This window comes from Microcebus murinus, chromosome 22 (genome assembly GCF_040939455.1).
Source record: "Microcebus murinus isolate Inina chromosome 22, M.murinus_Inina_mat1.0, whole genome shotgun sequence".
NCBI lineage: Eukaryota > Metazoa > Chordata > Mammalia > Primates > Cheirogaleidae > Microcebus > Microcebus murinus.
In genome coordinates, this window is record NC_134125.1 from 24,639,651 (window position 1) to 24,660,247 (window position 20,597).

General features: G+C 40.5%; 1 protein-coding gene across 3 annotated transcripts in view; it reads right to left on the reverse strand.

Moving 5' to 3' along the window:
• LOC105862777 (sodium/glucose cotransporter 1-like) overlaps positions 1 to 18,633 on the reverse strand; it is a 79,044-nt gene extending 60,411 nt beyond the window's left edge. For all 3 annotated transcript variants that reach the window (XM_075996743.1, XM_075996744.1, XM_075996745.1), the window contains exons 1-4: positions 18,510 to 18,633; positions 13,876 to 13,947; positions 5,913 to 6,017; positions 3,866 to 3,925 (exon numbers count right to left, since the gene is read on the reverse strand). In XM_075996743.1, the coding sequence (XP_075852858.1) occupies positions 3,866 to 3,925; positions 5,913 to 6,017; positions 13,876 to 13,947; positions 18,510 to 18,632 (360 nt within the window). In that variant the 5' untranslated portion in view covers position 18,633. The remainder of the gene's footprint in view (positions 1 to 3,865; positions 3,926 to 5,912; positions 6,018 to 13,875; positions 13,948 to 18,509) is intronic.
• Between the last annotated feature and the right edge of the window lie 1,964 nt (positions 18,634 to 20,597).

Here is a 20,597-nt window from a genome sequence, read left to right on the forward strand (position 1 = left end):
TCCCATTCATTAGGTTGTTTCTTCACTCTGTTGAGAGTTTGCTATACAGAAATTTTTAACTTTGATATAGTTCCATTTGTCTGTTTTTGTTTATGTTGCCTGTGCTTTTGAAGTCTTAATCATAAAATCTTTGTCTAGACTAGACAAATGTCCTAAAGAATTCCCCTTAGGTTCTCTAGTTTTCTTCTAGCAGTTTTATAGTTTGGGTCTTATGGTTAAGTCTTTAATCCATTTTGAGGTGATTTTTATATATGGTGAGATACAGGGGTCTAGTTTCATTCTTCTGCATATGGATATCTAGTTTTCCCAGCACCATCTGTTGAAGAGGGTGTTCTTTCCCCAATGTATGTTATTTTGTTAAAAATCAGTTGGATATAAATATGTGGATTTATTTCTTGGTTCTTTCTTCTGTTGCATTGGATTATGTGTTAGTTTTTATACCAATAGAAAGTTGTTTTTGTTACTATAGCTTTATACTATATTCTGAAGTCAGGTAGTGTGATGCCTCCAGGTTTGTTCTTTTTGCTCAGTATTGCTTTGGCTAGTCAAGGTTTTTTATGGTTCCATACGAATCTTACAATTTTTTTTTCCCTATTTCTCTGAAGAATGTCATTGATAATTTGATAGGGACTGCAGTGAATCTGTAGATTGCTTTGGATAGTATGATCTTTTTAACAATATTAATTCTCCAATCTATGAGCATGGGATGCATTTCCATTTTTTGGTGTCTTCTTCAATTTCTTTCATCGGTGTTTTGTAGTTTTCAGTGTACAGATCTTACATCTTCTTGGTTAAATTTATTCCAAAGTATTTTATTTTTTTTAGGTAACTATTATACATGGGATTGCTCTCTTAATTTCTTTTTCAGCTAGTTTGTTGGTGTACATAAATGCAACTCATTTTTGTATGTTGATTTTGTATCCTGCTACTTTGCTGAATTTGTTTATCAGTAATAAGAGTTTTTTTGTGGAGTCTTTAGGTTTTTCTATATATCAGATGTTGTCTGCAAAGAGGGACAATCTGACTTTCTCTTTTCCAACTGGAAGCCCCTTATTTCTTTCTCTTTTCTAATTGCTCTGGCTAGGACTTGCAGTACTCTTTAGTAAGAGTGGCGAGAGTGGGCCTCCTAGTCTTGTTCTACTTCTTAGAGGAAATTTTTCTCCATTCAGTAAGATGTTAGCTGTGTTTCATATATTCATTGAATCTGACAAGGTGTGGTAGCTCCTAGCAGTTTGAGAGTCTGAGGTGGAAGGATTGCTTGAGGCCAGGAGTTCGAGACCAGCCTGAGAAAGAGTGAGACCCTATCTCTACTAAAAATAGGAAAATCAGCCAGGCATCATGGCATGTGCCTGTAGTCCCAGCTATTTGGGAAGCTGAGGCAGAAGGATCGTTTGAGCCCAGGAGTTTGTGATTGCTGTGAGCTATAATGATGCCAAGCACTGTTGCCAGGCAATAGAGTGAGATCCTGTTTCAAAAAAACAAAATAAAGAAAAACAAACAAACAAACAAAAAACCCCAAACCCTCCCCAAACAAAATATATTCCTTGATTCTCTTTTGTGACATCTTCAATCTACTGTTGAGCCCGTCTTGTGAATTTTTCATTTCAGTTACCACCTTTTTCAACTCTAAAATTTCCATTTGTTTTTGTTTTTTTTCCTATAATTTCAGTTTCCCTGCTGAGAAGCCTTACTTGTTAGTTCATGAATATCACATTTTCCTTTACTTTTGGGAACATATTTATGATGGCAGCTTTGAAGTCTTTGCCCATTACATCAGCATTTGGACCTGCTCAGAGTCAGTTTCTCTTTATTGCTTTTTTTCTTCCAGATTCTGGATCACATTTTCCCATTTCTTTGTACAACTGGTAATTCTTGGTAGAAAACTCACCATTATAGATAATACAATGTACCAACTCAAACTGCAAAATCTTTCATGCCATTCCCCACTCCCATCCTGCCATGTGCAGCAGCTGATGTTTCTGTTTCTTTCAGCTTCCAGCTGCTGCTAATTTAGCCTGGCTCTCTGATGGTTTCCTCCGCACCTGTGTAGCTCAGCAGTCAGGTAAGCATCTGGGCAGAAAATATACTCAGATTTGGGGAGTCGCCTTCTCTTTGGTTTCCTTGTTTTCAGAGCTCTCATCTAAATTTCCAGTTGCTCTGCTGGTACTCACGTCGTCCTCTGACGTCTCAAACCGAAGACTTCGCTATCCAGTGCCTACACCCTGTGGCTTGGGGAATACGGTCAGTTGAAGGCACCATAAACTCACAAACTCCAGTCTTGTCTTTCCAAGATAGATCTAGTTTCTGTCTTTTTCTGACTGGGCTCACTGAAGGTCTCACGTATACATGCTTACTTACTTTAGTGGTCAGCCAGGGATTTGGGATTTTTATATCTTACTTAAAAATCCTTCTCTATCTCAAGGACATAAACATATTCTAAACTTTCTTACAAATGTTTAAAGTTTTTGCCTTTCCTATTTCAGTCTTTTTTTTTTTTTTTTTTTTTTGAGACAGAGTCTCACTTTGTTGCCTAGGCTAGAGTGAGTGCCGTGGCATCAGCCTAGCTCACAGCAACCTCAAACTCCTGGGCTCAAGCAATCCTTCTGCCTCAGCCTCCCAAGTGGCTGGGACTACAGGCATGCGCCACCATGCCCGGCTAATTTTTTCTATATATATTAGTTGGCCAATTAATTTCTTTCTATTTATAGTAGAGACGGGGTCTTGCTCTCGCTCAGGCTGGTTTCGAACTCCTGACCTCGAGCAATCCGCCCACCTCGGCCTCCCAGAGAGCTAGGATTACAGGCGTGAGCCACCGCGCCCGGCCTATTTCAGTCTTTAATCAATCTGAAATTATTTCTGTATAGAGTAGGGATCCAGTTTTATTTTAATTAATTAATTATTTTCAGACAGAGTCTGGCTTGGTCACCAGGCCTAGAGTGCAGTGGCATCATCATAGCTCACAGCGACCTCAAACCCTGGGCTTAAGTGATTCTCCTGCCTCAGCCTCCTGAGTAGCTGAGACTACAGGTGCTCACCAGCATAACCGGCTAATTTTTCTGTTTTTGTAGAGATGGAGTCTTGCTCTTGCTCAGGCTGGTCTTGAACTCCAGGACTCCTGAAATCCTCCTACTTCGGCATCCCAGAGTGCTAGGATTAAAGGTATAAGCTACTGTACCTGGCCCTAATTTTATTTTTTTATATGATAATCAATTGGCACTGCTTTCTTCAGTAATCTGCAATGCCACCAATGTCGTAAGTCAAGTTTCTGTGTGTGTTTCTGAGCTTTTCCCCTCATTCCCTTGTCAGTGTTTATCCCTGTGTCACTATCATAGTGCATTAATTATTACAGCTTTATAAGAAAATCTTGCTATTTGTTAGGGAAAGACCCTTCCTTTTCTATGATAGGATTATCTTTTCTATTCTTATACTTTTACTCTTCTATATATATTTTAGAATCAGCTTGTCAAGTCCCTTACAAAACCTTGTTTGGATTTTGTTTGGAATTACATTCTGTGCACAGACCAATTTGGGGAGAACGAACATTTCTAAGATATTGAGTCTTCCAATAATTAACACAGTTGCTCTCTTCACTTATGTAGGTCTTACTTTTTCATTAAATTTTAAAAAGTTTTCCGTAAAAGCCTTAAGAGGTGAACCACTGAGTAAGGTCCAAAATAAAAAAGCAGAGAGTTACAGGTGTCTGCTTACCCAAGGCAGAATGATGTACTGCTGGCATCTCAGGATTTAGGGCAGTCAGTACAAGGATCAAAAGACCGAGAAGTTTAACTTGTCCTCCAGGATGTTTTCAGTGTACTTACGATAAAAAATGTTTCAGAGAGTAGAATACCTGGTACCAGACACTCACCTCAGCCTTAATGTAAACAGGAACAAATATCCAACCAAGAGAGCAGAGCAGAAATACAGCCTGAAACCATGAGGGAGAGAAACAATTAAATTAGGATCCTGTGTAGGCCAGGCTCTTAAATGAGATGCAAGCTCAGTTACTATTTGTTTTGAACCTAACAAGTGTATCACTACTGGGGACCTTACAAATGAAGGCCCATGCATACTTTCCAGTACATGATCTTTGCCATCTTAAATTTGGGGGGTGTATTCTTAATTTTGGGGGGTTAATTGAGCCTATTTTCAAGGTATTTATTTTTGTTGTTTGTCTACATTCAGAGAAGAATGAAGGCGGCTTATAATTAAAAGATAGTTTAAGAATAAAAGTCAGGGCCGGGCGCTGTGGCTCACGCCTGTAATCCTAGCTCTTGGGAGGCCGAGGCGGGCGGATTGCTCAAGGTCAGGAGTTCAAAACCAGCCTGAGCAAGAGCGAGACCCCGTCTCTACTATAAATAGAAAGAAATTAATTGGCCAACTGATATATATATAAAAAAATTAGCCGGGCATGGTGGCGCATGCCTGTAGTCCCAGCTACTCGGGAGGCTGAGGCAGAAGGATCACTCAAGCCCAGGAGTTTGAGGTTGCTGTGAGCTAGGCTGACGCCACGGCACTCACTCTAGCCTGGACAACAAAGTGAGACTCTGTCTCAAAAAAAAAAAAAAAAAAAAAAAAAAAGAATAAAAGTCAGAAACCATTCAGAGAAAAGGGAAAGAAGGTATACCAAAATCTCATGTAATTGGAATTAAGTAATAACATTGGCCCTGGCTTTCTTTACAAACAAGGGATAAGGTGAGTTGATATCTGAATTAAAAGATGGTGCTGGAAAATTCTGAGAGGTAAATGGTGGTAAAGAGCAGGGCTTGTGAATTAGGTTTTGAATTGGCAAGAGTTCTTTTTTGTGGTCTGTAAGAAAGAAGATGAGACTTAGATAGTGTGGAGCTTTCTGATTTATCAAAAAAAGCCAAATTATTTATATAGAGATGGGTTAACAACTCAAGACTAATACATTCATTTATAATTTAGGAGAACAAATTCTATTTCCTACAACAAATATATTCCACAAATTAAATAAAGAATCTAATATTTTTTAAGGTTTATGGTTGAAACCTGGTATTCTCAGGGGATTAATTAGGAGATTTATCCTAATTCATTTATTAATTTTAGAGATTAATTAGGACTAACTAGCTACATATCTCAGAGTTCAGTCCAACCCATTCTCCATATGTATAGCAAAAGACTGAACTCACACATACAGATATATGTGTATATATATCTGTATATTTTTATATACATACATATACATCTTTATTTATTTTTATTTTTTTTTATTTTTTTTTTTGAGACAGAGTCTCTATTTGTTGCCCAGGCTAGAGTGAGTACCCTGGCATCAGCTTAGCTCACAGCAACCTCAAACTCCTGGGCTCAAGCAATCCTGCTGCCTCAGCCTCCTGAGTAGCTGGGACTACAGGCATGTGCCACCATGCCTGGCCAATTTTTTCTATATATATATTAGTTGGCCAATTAATTTCTTTCTATTTATAGTAGAGACAGGGTCTCACTCTTGCTCAGGCTGGTTTCGAACTCCTGACCTTGAGCAATCCGCCTGCCTCAGCCTCCCAGAGTGCTAGGATTACAGGCGTGAGCCACTGCACCCAGCCCATATGCATCTTAATTTATAAATATATTTATATTTAAATATATACATGTATATTTTTAAATGTTACTATCTAATTTTTTCCTTACTTGACTAGTCTTCTAACAGTTCTTTGTTCACTGTATTCCTATGGTCCTTGGAATATAAACATTCTCTATCCCTTCATTCATTCAATAATAAGGATGGAATGATAACTCGTATAATCCTCTTGAAAAATCAAAGATTTAGTTCCTTTCCTCCAAGACTTCTCAAGAAGTCTTGGATATTTATTCCAGATTGAAAGCAAGTTGTAGTGTTCATGTGTTTTATTTGGACAATGATACAGGGGTTAGTTGCTGCAAATGGAATTACTTACATTCCATTCGAAGGCCCCAACGGCAACTCCTGAAGATGCTCCTATCGCAGCCAGGCCAATAAGATGGCCACTGCCGATATTTGAGGAAAAAAGAGAAAAACCTATCTGAAAATCAAAAGACAATCACATATAAGAACTCTTAGTCCAACTCTAACAATTTTCACAAAAGTCAATTCCTGCTCAATTTCACATTTTATCAAATGGTATTATTCCCTGGGCAGAATTCCCATTTGTTTCTTCTATATAATCCCTACCCATGGGTTAGAAACTAAGTGAAGAGAGAGAAAGTGGAAAAAGTAGAATTGCTATTTTTTATGTTGCCACTTTCTACATGCTCCAATGATATATAAGTAGAACAGTCCAAATCTGAAAATATGAAATCCAAAATGCTCCAAAATCTGAAACTTTTTGAGCACTGGCATGGGGAAATGCTCACTGGAGCATTTATTATTTTAATTTTTGAATTTGGGATGCTAAGCAGGTAAGTGTAATGCAAATATTCCAAAATTTGAAAAAAATCTAAAACATGAAACACTTCTGGTCCCAAGCATTTTGGAGAAGGGAGACTCAATTTGTATTTGTAATTTACTAATGCAAAATCATAAGTAGGAATATGATTTGTTTGAAATACTGTAATTTAAATACATTAATAATCTGATTACCTCTCATAGACTTGCTAAAAGTACATGAATATGATGAAATACACTGTAGCATACAAAAAGAATAAGTAGCTCTATTAAGTGATAAAATAATGTAACCAATATTTATAACATAATTTCATTAAAATTTTATGTATGTACATTACACTTGTTCACATACATGTTTATATCTGCATGGGAATGACTCTGGCAGCATATATGTTAATATCAGTGGGCTGGAATTACAATTAGAGATGAAGTGGGAAGAAAATTTCAAGGTCTATACTCAGACTGTAACTTTTTGTTTTTTTACAACCAACATCTGTTACTTTCTAAATAAAAAATTCTAGAGGCATTTAAAATGAATAAAATACCTCCTAAACCAATATCACCTTTTGAATAGAATGGATTCAAAACCAGAATGCAGCTATTAAGCTGCTGACGTGAGACACATTTAAAAACAAATGATCAGGTTGGAATCAAGATGGCGGACTAGAAACACTGCCAGACAGAGTGTCTCTGCAGAAAAGACAGATTCTAGCAGAAATTAGAAGAAAGAATCAAGAAGACGAGCATACAGCAGACGAGGGTCGGAAGGAGGGGTACCTGAGACCACGGGAGACTTCATGGGAGGAGGTTGCGGAGGAGAACCAGAAGCTGAGACCGCCAGAGCAGCCCGGAGACCAGCAGGAAGGGTAGGTGACTTGGTCAACTTTCCCCTCCCCTGCATCTGAGACTGCTGGTGGACTGCCCAGCGGGTGGAGAGACCTGCGAACACCAGCCCAGAGACGGCCGCTGCCAGTGAGCAGTAAGCCAGTAGTGGACATGGCACCAGGCTCCCAAATCCCTCAGGGCACCTCTGTGTGCACAGACCCGAGCCGCGCGACAGGCGGCTCATTGCCTCATTCTCCCCTCCACCGACCCTACCCACAGCTGCCCAGAGAGACAATATAGCCACCAGCCGGAGGCACCTACGAGGAACGGGACCTTCCCATTTGGGGCCCTACAGCTGACTGATGGGAACTCAGACCATGAGCTCCCTACTCGCCAGCCCTCCCAGGTGTTGCTAGACGGTGATCCCAGGAGAACGGGGCAGACCCTGAGGCTGAGAGACATCGACCCAGCTTGGGCTCCCCATGGGTGAATTGGGACTGGCACTCGTCTCCCTGGTGGGGATATAGTTTGAACTCTGGGGCCCAGAGGTCAGACCTACAGACCAGATCCCATGCACCGAGGTCTCGCATTGCCCAGGGCACAGAAGGGATATTCGAGAACAGCCTACTGAGGTGTGTGTGCCTTGGGGGCAGATCAGTGTCCTAGAGGGCAATGCTCCTCCCAAAGGGAGGTCGTGCACCCAGGCCAGGCAGCTTTCCTGCGCAGGGAACCTCCCCACTGGCATCGCAGACAGGGGAGGCCTGGTAACGTGTGGTCTAGCCTGCTGGCGGAGGCCCAGGAGTAGCTGCAGAGTTGGGGAGTGTGGAAAGAAGTGAGGACCACTCCAGACTGTGGGTCTCGACAGCCCCACCCCACACGTAGGCTTTCTGACTTGAGTGGGGCCATTCCAGCCCCTCCCTGACAGCTTTTTCTGGGAGCAGAAAACAGAACTTTGACCCCTGCTAACGGCATTGGTTGTGCCTGAGGGCAGGCTTACCCAACCCAGCTCCGCCCAGACTCTCTCCTAGGCCACCCCTCACTGAGGGGGAGAAAAGGACATACCTGGAAGTCCCAGGGCCCCACCGACCACCTGAGGCACTAGAGTGCCTCTCTAGAGGAATAAGAGCTGACAACAGGACACAAAAACAACAGCATAGCTTGTTCCTCCAACCAAGCACCACCTATTGACAGGGAGGACATCCTGCACAGCCTTTTACGGCACCTACTGACTCATTATACAGGGAGTGGTCGAATCTCACCCACAGACACCACCTACCGGTTCAGAAACTAAACAAGGCATGTGAATACCCAAATGAAAACCTAAAGCAAAGAAACAACAACTGATAGACATAGGAAGAAATCAGTGAAGGAACTCCGGAAATATGAAGAACCAAACGGAAAACACACCTCCAAACAGGAGCACCAGCCCCCTAGAAACAGACAACAACCAAAATCAGGCAACCAAAATGATAGAAGAGGAATTTTGAATGTGGATCATAAGAAAATTCAAGGACCTGCAAGAACAACTCAATAACCAACACAAAGAAACCACAAAATGCCTCCAGGACCTGGAACAAAAGTTCACTAAACAAATCAACACAATAAAGAAAAGTTTAACTGAACTCCTAGAAATGAAGAATCAATTCAGGGAACTACAAAATACAGTGGAAAGTCTCAAGAACAGGATAGATCAAACAGAAGAAAGAATCTCAGAGCTTGAAGATAACACCCTCCAATTAAATAAACCAGTCACAGAGATAGAGCAGAGAAACAAGAGAAAAGAGCAAAGCCTACAAGAGATGTGGGATTATGTGAAAAAACCTAATGTAAGCGTCACAGGGTTATCAGAAGGGGAAGGAGACAACACTCAAGGGTTGGACAAGCTATTTGAAGATATAATAGAGGAAAATTTCCCAGGCCTTGCTCAAAATCTCGATATACAAGTTCAAGAAGCTCAGAGGACCCCTGGGAGATTCAATGCAAACAAGAAGACGTCATGACATGCAGTAATCAGACTGACCAAAATATCAACTAAAGAGGCCCTTCTAAGAGCTGTAAGATGAAAGAAGCAAGTAACATACAAGGGAAAGCCAATTCGAATAGCACCAGACTTCTCTAATGAGACTTTACAAGCCAGGAGAGATTGGGGCCCCATTCTCACTCTTCTGAAACAAAACAATGCCCAGCCTAGAATCATATTCCCTGCAAAACTAAGCTTCATATATGAAGGAGAAATAAAGACATTCTCAGACAAGCAAAGGCTCAGAGAATTCACCAAGACAAGACCAGCCCTACAAGAAGTACTCAAAACAGTGTTACGCACAGAACACCATAATAAAAACTCACGAATAAAAAAACAACCAAAACCCAAAGATTAAAGGCCAGATATTACAATGGCTCAAGACAGAAATCAAAGCAACAACATCCAACCCAACAGAATGAACAGTAATCTACCTTACCTATCAGTTCTCTCAATAAATGTGAATGGCTTAAACTCTCCACTCAAGAGACATAGGCTGGCTGAATGGATAAGAAAACACAGGCCAAGTATATGCTGTCTTCAGGAAACACATCTAACCTGCAAGGATGCATATAGACTAAAAGTAAAAGGGTGGAGATCAGTATTCCAAGCAAGTGGAAGCCAAAAGAAGGCTGGCGTGGCAGTTCTAATTTCAGACGATTTAGTTTTTAAACCAACAAAAGTAGTGAAAGACAAAGAGGGTCATTATATAATGGTGAAGGGCACACTTCAACAAGAAGAGATAACAATTTAAAATATATATGCACCCAACTTAGGTGCACCCAGATTCATAAAGCAAACCTTACTGGAGCTAAGCAAATTGATTAATAGCAACTTCATAATCACCGGAGATTTCAACACCCCACTGATGGCACAAGACAGATCCTCCAAACAGAAAATTAATAAAGAAATAATGGACTTAAGCAAAACTCTAAAACAATTGGGTCTGACTGACATTTACAGAACATTCTACCCAAAATCCACTGAATATACATTCTTCTCATCAGCTCCCAGATCATTCTCTAAGATTGACCATATCCCAGGACACAAAGTAAACCTCAAGAAATTTAAAAAAAATAGAAATCATACCATGTATCTTCTCAGATCACAGTAGAACAAACGTAGAAATCAACCCTAACAGAAACTCACATTTCTACACAAAAATGTGGAAATTAAACAACCTCCTACTAAATGATTACTTCATAAATGAAGAAATCAAGATGGAAATAAAAAATTCTATGAACAAAATAACAATGGAGAGACAAGTTATCAAATCCTCTGGGACACAGTTAAGCAGTTCTGAGAGGAAAGTTTATCTCCATAAATGCCTATAACCAAAAGACAAGAAGATCACAAATAGACAATGTAAGACTCAAAAGAGCTGGAAAAAGAAGACCAGACCAACCCCAAACCCAGCAGAAGTGAAATCAACAAGATCAAATCAGAACTAAATGAAATTGAAAACAGGGAAGATATTCAGGAGATTAACAAAACAAAAAGTAGGTTCTTTGAAAAAATAAACAAAATTGACACACCATTGGCTAAGCTAATGAAAAGCAGAAAAGAGAAATCTCTAATAAGCTCCGTCAGGAACAAAAAAGGAGACATCACAACTGATCACAAAGAGATACAAGATATAATTTAAGAATACTACAAAAATCTTTATGCACACAAATTGGAAAATGTGGAGGAAATGGACAAATTTCTAGAAACACACAGCCTCCCTAGACTCAACGAGGAAGAAATAGATTTCCTGAACAGACCAATCTCAAGAGCTGAAGTAGAAACAGCAATTAAAAATCTCCCTAAAAAGAAAAGTCCCGGTCCAGATGGCTTCACACCCGAATTTTACCACACTTACAAAGAAGAACTAGTACCTATCTTGCAGAAACTATTCCACAACATCGAGAAGAACGGAAACCTCCCCGACACCTTTTATGAAGCGAATATTACTCTGATACCAAAACCAGGAAAGGATGCAACAAAAAAAGAAAACTACAGACCAATATCCCTAATGAATATAGATGCAAAAATTTTCAACAAAATCTTACCTCACCGAATACAGACGCTTATCAAAAAAATAATCCATCACGACCAAGTGGGCTTCATCCCAGGGATGCAGGGATTGTTCAACATACATAAATCTATCAATACAATTCACCACATAAACAGAAGCAAAAACAAAGACCACATGATTCTTTCCATAGATGCAGAAAAAGCTTTTGACAAAATTCAACACCCTTTCATAATACGAACAGTTAAGAAAATAGGCATAGAAGGGACATACCTAAAAATGATACAAGCCATATATGACAGACCCATAGCCAACATCATACTGAATGGGGAAAAACTGAAAGCATTCCCACTTAGAACTGGAACCAGACAAGGCTGCCCACTATCTCTACTTCTATTCAACATAGTGCTGGAAGTCCTGGCTACAGCAATCAGACAGTGGAATTAAAGGTATCCAGATAGGGGCAGAAGAGATCAAACTTTCACTGTTTGCTGATAATATGATATTATATTTAGAAAACCCCAAAGATTCAACCAACAAACTCCTGGAACTGATAGACAAATTTAGTAAAGTCTCAGGATACAAAATCAATACACAGAAATCAGAGGCATTCATATACGCCAACAACAATCAAATTGAGAACCAAATCAAAGACTCAATACCCTTCACAATAGCAACAAAGAAACTAAAGTACCTAGGAATATACTTAACCAAGGAGGTAAAAGACCTCTACAGGGAGAACTATGAAACACTGAGGAAGGAAATAGCAGAGGATGTAAACAGATGGAAATCCATTCCATGCTCGTGGATCGGCAGACTCAACATCATTAAAATGTCTATACTACCCAAACTGATCTACAGATTCAATGCAATACCTATTAAAATCCTATCAGCATTCTTCACAGATATAGAAAAAATAATTTTACTCTTTGTATGGAACCAAAGAAGACCCCAAATATCAAGAGCAATTCTAGGCAACAAAAACAAAATGGGAGGTATTAATATGCCAGATATCAAACTATACTACAAAGCTGTAGTAATTAAAACAATCTGGTATTGGCACAAAAATGGGAATATTGACCAGTGGAACATATCTGAGAATCCTGATATAAAACCATCCTCATATAGCCATCTAATCTTTGACAAAGCAGACAAAAACATACACAGGGGAAAAGAATCCCTTTTCAATAAATGGTGCTGGGAAAACTGGATAGCCACTTATAGAAGGCTAAAGCAGGACCCACACCTTTCACCTCTCACAAAAATCAACTCACGCTGGATAACAGACTTAAACCTAAGGTATGAAACTATTAGAATTCTAGAGGAAAATGTTGGAAACACTCTCCTAGACATCGGCCTAGGCAAAGAGTTTATGAAGAAGTCCCCAAAGGCAATCACAGCAGCAACAAAAGTAAATAAATGGGACATGATCAAACTAAAAAGCTTCTGCACAGCCAAAGAAACAGTCATGTAAGTAAACAGACAACCTATAGAATGGGAGAAAATTTTTGCATCCTACGTATCCGACAAAGAGCTCATAACTAGAATATACTTAGAACTCATGAAAATCAGCAAGAAAAAAAATCAAATAACCCAATTAAAAAGTGGGCAAAGGACTTGAACAGAAACTTTTCTAAGGAAGACAGAAGAATGGTCAACAAACATATGAAAAAATGCTCATCATCTCTAATCATCAGGGAAATGCAAATCAAAACTACAATGAGATATCACTTAACTCCAGTGAGAATGGCCTTTATCAAAAAGTCTCCAAATAACAAATGCTGGCGAGGATGTGGAGAGAGAGGAACACTCCTACACTGCTGGTGGGACTGCAAACTAGTTCAACCTCTGTGGAAAGCAATATGGAGATACCTTAAAGCGATACAAGTGAATCTACCATTTGATCCAGCAATCCCATTGCTGGGCATCTACCCAAAAGATCCAATGACACTCTACAAAAAAGACACCTGCACTCGAATGTTTATAGCAGCACAATTCATAATTGCAAGGCTGTGGAAACAGCCCAAGTGCCCATCAATCCAAGAATGGATTAATAAAATGTGGTATATGTATACCATGGAGTACTATTCAGCTCTAAGAAACAACGGTGATACAGCACATCTTATATTTTCCTGGTTAGAGCTGGAACCCATACTACTAAGTGAAGTATCCCAAGAATTTAAAAACAAGCACTACATATATTCACCAGCAAACTGGTATTAACTGAGTAGCACCTAAGTGGATACATAGGTACTACAGTAATAGGGTATTGGGCAGGGGAGAGGGCGGAGGGGGGTGGGTATATATATACATAATGAGTGAGATGTGCACCATCTGGAAGATGGTCATGCTGGAAACTCAAACTTGTGGGGGGAGGGGGAAAGGGCATTTATTGAAACCTTAAAATCTGTAACCCCATAATATGCTGAAATAAAATAAAAAATAAAAATAAATAAAAATAAAAATAAAAAATAAAATAAAAATAAAAAAAGAAATTACTCAGCATTTAAGGGAACTACCAATTAAATCATATTCCTGATATAGCAACTTCAAATTATTTTGGGTATTAGACACTTAAATCAAAGTAATAAACAAGCTAACACATAGACCCTCGAAGTGGATGCAAGGCTTACTCACCAGCCACCATGCCAGATTCCGGCCAGCCAGAAAGAAGTCTGTTACGGTCCCACGACTGCTTGACAGCATGGCCTAAAAACAAAAACAAAAAATCACAATGGAATACAAGAAACCTAACTGTTCCAAAGACATAGGTCTCTCAAATAGATTGTCTTCACTTATCCCCAGATTCCTTCTTTTGTTCTTTCTTTTATGGAATAGAACCTGAATTATAGGAGGGCCTATGGCCACCTACCTGGAGACTAGAGTCTCTTCTAGCTATGAAACTACATGGCCACGTCCATCTCTCTTCACTCTTGTGAAAATAAGATTGCTTTATTTTTTTTACCAAATACTTAACCACTGCCATGGTTTGGGGCACAGTCAGGGAGATAAGTGGTTTAGAGAATACATGGATCAATTAGGGATGGCAAATGTGAATACATGCCTAGCAGTCACACTGCCATTACTATAGCATCTTTCCAGTGCATCCAAGTCTTCTCTGCTCAGGGTCCCCAGCTCTGATTCCCAGATGTGACATGTAACAAGACAATACTGTCATTTCTTGGATTGCTGAGGACTAGCATGATCTAAGTATGACAACTGGTTGATAGAAATACTTTCCATGGAAAGAGTGAACTTACTGCCACCACCCAAGGTATCTACATTTTAATGGTCAGTCTCTTCACATCATAAAACCAAAAAAGTAACTCTAAATTCACGCACAATATCGAGGGGCTACTATGTATACAGTTGACCTTTCTTAGAAAAGTTATTAGCAGCATATAAGTAGAGATGCATTAGAACTTTGAAAGGAATTTATAAAATGTTCTAAGATGAATGAAGTCACCCTCTCTTTCCATTAGAAAAGAACCAACAGGAAGAAGATATTTGGGGAAGAAAGTGGCTTAAGCACTCTTTCTTTCTCCTTGCTCTTTCTGGAACAAAACAACAGCCATAGAAGCCAGGCTGGCAGGGAAGAAGATGCAGCCAATACTTTCCCAAAGATCTCTGGGCTGAAATGGATAAAGAGAAAGCAAACAAAAAAAGTATAAGTTTTTTTCTCCCTCATAACCCTTTAAGAGCCAGGGCAGCAGCAACAAAGACTAGGCCGGGTTCGGTGGCTCACGCCTGTAATCCTAGCTCTCTGGGAGGCCGAGGTGGGCGGATTGCTCAAGGTCCGGAGTTCAAAACCAGCCTGAGGAAACCCTGTCTCTACTATAAATAGAAAGAAATTAATTGGCCAACTAATATATATAGAAAAAATTAGCCGGGCATGGTGGCGCATGGCTGTAATCCCAGCTACTTGGGAGGCTGAGGCAGAAGGACTGCTTGAGCCCAGGAGTTTGAGGTTGCTGTGAGCTAGGCTGACGCCACGGCACTCACTCTAGTCTAGGCAACAAAGTGAGACTCTGTCTGAAAAAACAAAAAAACAAAAAAAACAAAGACTAAGACTTCCCAGTTCCCTGTGAGGGCTAGCAGACCTAAGCTTATGAATGCTTCAGAAAGGAGTCCCATCTGTGCAAATGTGGGCATTTCAATTCCGTGGGAAAAGGGAGGTATGTTCAATAAGTAGAAAAATATAAATCTAGACTCCTCCCATCACATCATGTAAAAAGGTAAATTCCAGATATTTTAGAGATTTAAATATAAAGAAACTTATAAAATATTAGAAAAAACTTAAGAATATCTTTGTTCAATCTTAGAGTGGGGGAAAAGTGCCAGGAAATCTAGGAGATACAAAGGAAAAGAGAGATAGCTGACTTCTCTAAGTGAACAAAAATTGAAATGACAAAAAGACACCATTACCAGAGTCTAGACTAGTGGTTCTCAACTAGGAGTGAGTCTGCCCCATTGTCTGAGGTGGTATTTGGCAAATTCTGGAGACATTTTTGGTTGTCACAAGTGGGTAGGGGTTGGGGATCCTTCTAAGCATCCTATAGTGCACAGGACAGATCCTTCACAACAAGGAATTATCTGGTCCCAAATGTCAGTAGTGCTAAGATTGAGAAACACTGGTCTAGACAAATAGTGGTTCAGTGATTCAAATTACAGACAAGTTGACATAAGCAAAATCAAACAACCCAATTAAAACATATAGAAATAAACTGGCTATTCACAGGAAAGAAAAATCAGTGGACAATAAACTCATGAAAAGATGCTCAACCTCCTAAGAGTCTGGAAAAACAAATTAAAACTACAATGAGATACCACATTCAGATTAGCAAAAAAAAACAAACAAAAATTAAATGAGAAGTAATGCTCATGGCTGGTGAGGGCTTGGGGAAAAGAGCATACTCATACACTGAGAAATAATAAATCTCAACTACCTTTGGGGCTTGCCATTAAGTTACATCTGCTAAAATTTAAAGTAAACATACCCTTCTGACTCAGCAATTCTAATTTCAGGAATCTATGCCACACAAATTCAAAGCCTCTACATGTTAAACAAAGAAACCTGGCAGCAATCTAAGTGTTAATTACTAGGGAAGAACTGAATAGTACATGTCTGTATGACTATTGTGCAGCTAATTAAAACATGAACTAGATCTGCATCTATTGTATCTACTGTAGTGTAGGATTCTATATTAAGTTAAAAAGCTGGCCGGGCGCTGTGGCTCACGCCTGTAATCCTAGCTCTTGGGAGGCCGAGGCGGGCGGATTGCTCAAGGTCAGGAGTTCAAAACCAGCCTGAGCAAGAGCAAGACCCCGTCTCTACTATAAATAGAAAGAAATTAATTGGCCAACTGATATATATATAAAAAAAAAAAATAAGCCGGGCATGGTGGCGCATGCCTGTAGTCCCAGCTACCCGGGAGGCTGAGGCAGAAGGATCACTCGAGCCCAGGAGTTTGAGGTTGCTGTGAGCTAGGCTGACGCCACGGCACTCACTCTAGCCTGGGCAACAAAGCGAGACTCTGTCTCAAAAAAAAATAAATAAATAAAAAAAAAAAAAATAAAAAGCAAGCTGCAGAGTAATTTGTATGATATAGTCCCATTTTTTGTGAAGACAACACACAAAAACCCTACATATGTTGTATGTTTGCATAAGCACTGAGAAAGGGGAAGAAGGATATACAGCCCTTGGTTACCTCAGAAAGACAGGAAGGATAGGGAAAGAATAACAACTCATTCTTTAAGTCCTTATGCATCTTTCATTTCTCAAAACAAGCATGTAATACTTTTGTAATTAACAGTACATATGATTTTTAAAAGAACCTAGGGAAAGATAATAATTTAAGGAAAAAAGGATCCCTGCATTTTTTATGGCTCCTGGAAGAACAGAAGGAATGGCACGTTTTCTTTGGAAGTGACCAGATGGGTTACTAGTCCTCCGACTTTGGCCAGATGTGGGTCCCAAGTGAGCCAAGAGAAAGCTGTGTGTGGGCCTCCTAATTCAGTAAGAGCACTGAGGGGATGATCCCCAAACAGGTGCTCACTCTTCAGAGCCCCTGCACCACCAAGAAGGGTGTTTCTCCTAATTGAGGACAATTTAAAAAAATCATTTGTCTGAATGATCTGGAAAAAACTTCAGGTTTCCCCTTCGCATTTGGAATAAAGGGACAATATTTTCTTCTCTGGTACAAAATCCTCTTAAAAGGATAGGGCCCACATCTCCATTACTGCATCTTTTCACTAGTGGCGTAATGACTCCTAAGCCCTGGACACTGTCTAATGATTATATGTTGAAGGGCTACAACTGCCACAGTAAGATGCTGCCTGTGATCGGGTAAAGCCCCCCAGAGTAAAGGTTGCATGCCCATGAATGCTTCAGCTGGGTGGGGGCTTCCTGCAATGAAAACTCTCCAGCTGGTTAGCAATTGGTGGAACTGTCTTGGCGGCACTGTCACCTGCCGTTCCTGCTTGGTGAAGCAGGCCAGGCAGAGGCCTCTGATGGTTAACAGCTTAGCCTAGGGGAGACAAGTGACAACAGCCAAAGCTTTTATCTTCACCTGACCTTTCAGTGGAACACGGGCAGTATCTGGCCCTGGGTACTGTGGTTAAGGGACATCTTTTGAGTGTTTACATGCTAAACTCTAGTGGGAAGATGGTAGTGAAGGAGACATGGTCTCCACCCTATTAAAGGAAACACTTAGAGCCCTAACTTGCACATGACCCTTTGAGGTCTTACTGGCAAGGCAGAGAGGTTAAGCTCAAGAATCAGGTCACACAGCTCTAGGTCTGAGTCTGTACTCCATCACTCCGTGGCTATCGCTTAATCTCTTTGCAACAGTTCACATAACACTACGTTATTCACAGCATGGTTGTGAGGGCCTGGTGCTGGAGGAGGACCTGGCACGCAAGCACTTAAGTTTAATCGCTGTCTCTACTACCACTATCACCATGACGGTCCTCAAAACGACTCCTCATGAAATACCGCTTAGGTTCCAGGAGGCCGGCACAGGAGCATCTGACCTGTGTGTGGGGTGGGGCAGGGAGGAAGAGGACGAAGATGTGAGGAAGCCATGGCCAAGTGCGGCCTCACTGCTAAGGAAGCTCATCTCCCTCGGCCGGAAGGGCGGGAGTGGGTAGGCAAAGGGAAGGCAGAGGGGTGCGGAGAGGGTCTGCACGCGATGGGGGCCGGGTACTGGCAGGGAGCAGTCAAGCCCACGCAGGAGTCCGGACCCCACCCTGCCCTCTGGGCCCTGCCGTACCCACAGTCCGACACTGAGGACCGACAGGAGGTACAGAGCCAACACCAGGGAGTCCAGGGTGTCGTGGATGCCGAGGCCCTCGGTGCTCCAGTTTGAGGCGAAGCCGGACCCGCTGTGGTCCATAGCGGCGTTTCCGGCCGCCAGGGAGGCGGCGCTGCAGGCGCAACAGCTCAGGCTCCGGCGGCTGCCGCAGGGCATGCCGGGAAGGGCCGTGGGGCAGCTTGGGCGTTCCCTTCCCAGCGGGCCCTGCGGCGGCTCCCGCCAGGCCTCGGAGACCTCTCTCTCCAGGGGCGCCGGCCTTGCGGGAGGTGAAGGCGCTTCCGGGCCCTGCACAGTGCTGTCCCTGTGTCGCCGCAGTCGCCTCGTCCTCCGGTAAGGGTCGGACGCGGCGAGTCTAGCGTGAGTCCACGGAGGCAGGATGGGCCGTGGTGGCTTTCAGAGCCGAAATCGGTGAGACCACTGCTGTCTTTATTTAAACTTTGATGTTTTGCTCATCATGTATTTTTTACATGAATTCTGATTGCTTGAAATATGTCATTAGTACATTATTTATCTCGATTACTGAGTTTTTGGGCGTCCCTTTACATTCTACACCAAAACTTACCCTAGTCACAGCTCTGGTTGGAAGAACTGATCGCAGAGGGTCCTCACCCTTTTGCAATGTGATCGTTTACTGGGGATGTGTGCATTTTTATTTATATTTATATTTTTATATCGAAAAAATGTCCTGGAGCCACGCCCGAGAAGCCCGGAGCAAGTGGACTCCCGATGTGTGCATTTTTAATCCGAGCCAAGCATTTTCCTTCCTCATGTGTTTCTGTGTTAAATCGTGTTTCTGTAAATCTTGGTCAATAACACTAGTAACGATAATAATAGCTAACGCTTATATAGCTCTTGCTAGGTGCCACACCTTTCATGCACTTCGTATTAAGTATTAGCGCATTTAGTTCTCACGATATTGAAACGGCCTGAGTCTATGACAAGGGCAGGGATGCTTGTTCTTGTGACAAGTGGGAAGTCTATGGTGTCAGCCTCCTGGGCAGAATTCTATGGTCCTAGTTTAGTTCAGTGCTGCCCAATAAAAATAAGAATCACAGATGTAATTTAAAAATTTCCAGTAGCCACACTAAAAAAAAAAAAAAAAAAAGGAAATCGGTGAAATTAATTTGTGATATACTTTATTTAACCCAGTATATCCAAAATATGTAATCAGTGTAAAAAAGTTGTTGAGATATATTCTTTTCTCTTTTTTTTCCTCAACTAAGTCTTTGAAATCTGGCATATATTTTATACTTACAGCATGTCTCAGTTCAGACAGTAAGCATTGTCAGAAATGCTTGATCTGTATTTAGATTTGATAAAATTTACTATTGAGAAAGTAGATTCACATACTAAGTTATTCTAAACATAATTAGAAGTTTTCCAGTAACTGAATTAAGTGCCAAAATGTCATTTTCCTTTAAGTCAGTGACAAAACTGGTTCAACTTTTCAGAAGAATTGATTTGACTTTGAAGTAAAAACATATAAGTTTCAAAATTATGCCTGTCCAAGTTAATTCACTAACACTTGTTATCAACTCAATATTATTATCATTGAATTCATAGAGGCAATATGTAATTTGAAAGGTATTTTTAAATTGATTAATAATACAAAGTGTTTTTCAAATTTTCTTTTTTGTTTTTGTACTGAATTTGTATAACATAGCCAGTTACAATTAAAATCTTTGGCATACTAACTTATGTTGGGAGAATGTGTAAAGTCATCATTATTGATTTGTGTTATGTAAAGTTTCAGTTTTATCGTAAGTTCTCTTACCTGCCTAGCTAGTTCACAAATATGCCTTTTGTTTCTTTGGCTCTTCTTATTCAGCTTATTCTTAGACAGTATATATTAGTGAGAAAATGTAAGTACAGATTGCCATTTAAAAAATTCATTGCCTTCTATTTTTTCATCAGTTCCATAGAATGATGATTATTCAGAGAACTTGTACATATATACTGAGTGGTTGTAACAACTCTATCCATCAATGATGCTTTTCATAGTCTGCTCTAAAAATTGAGTACAAATATTTTTAATATGTATCACAG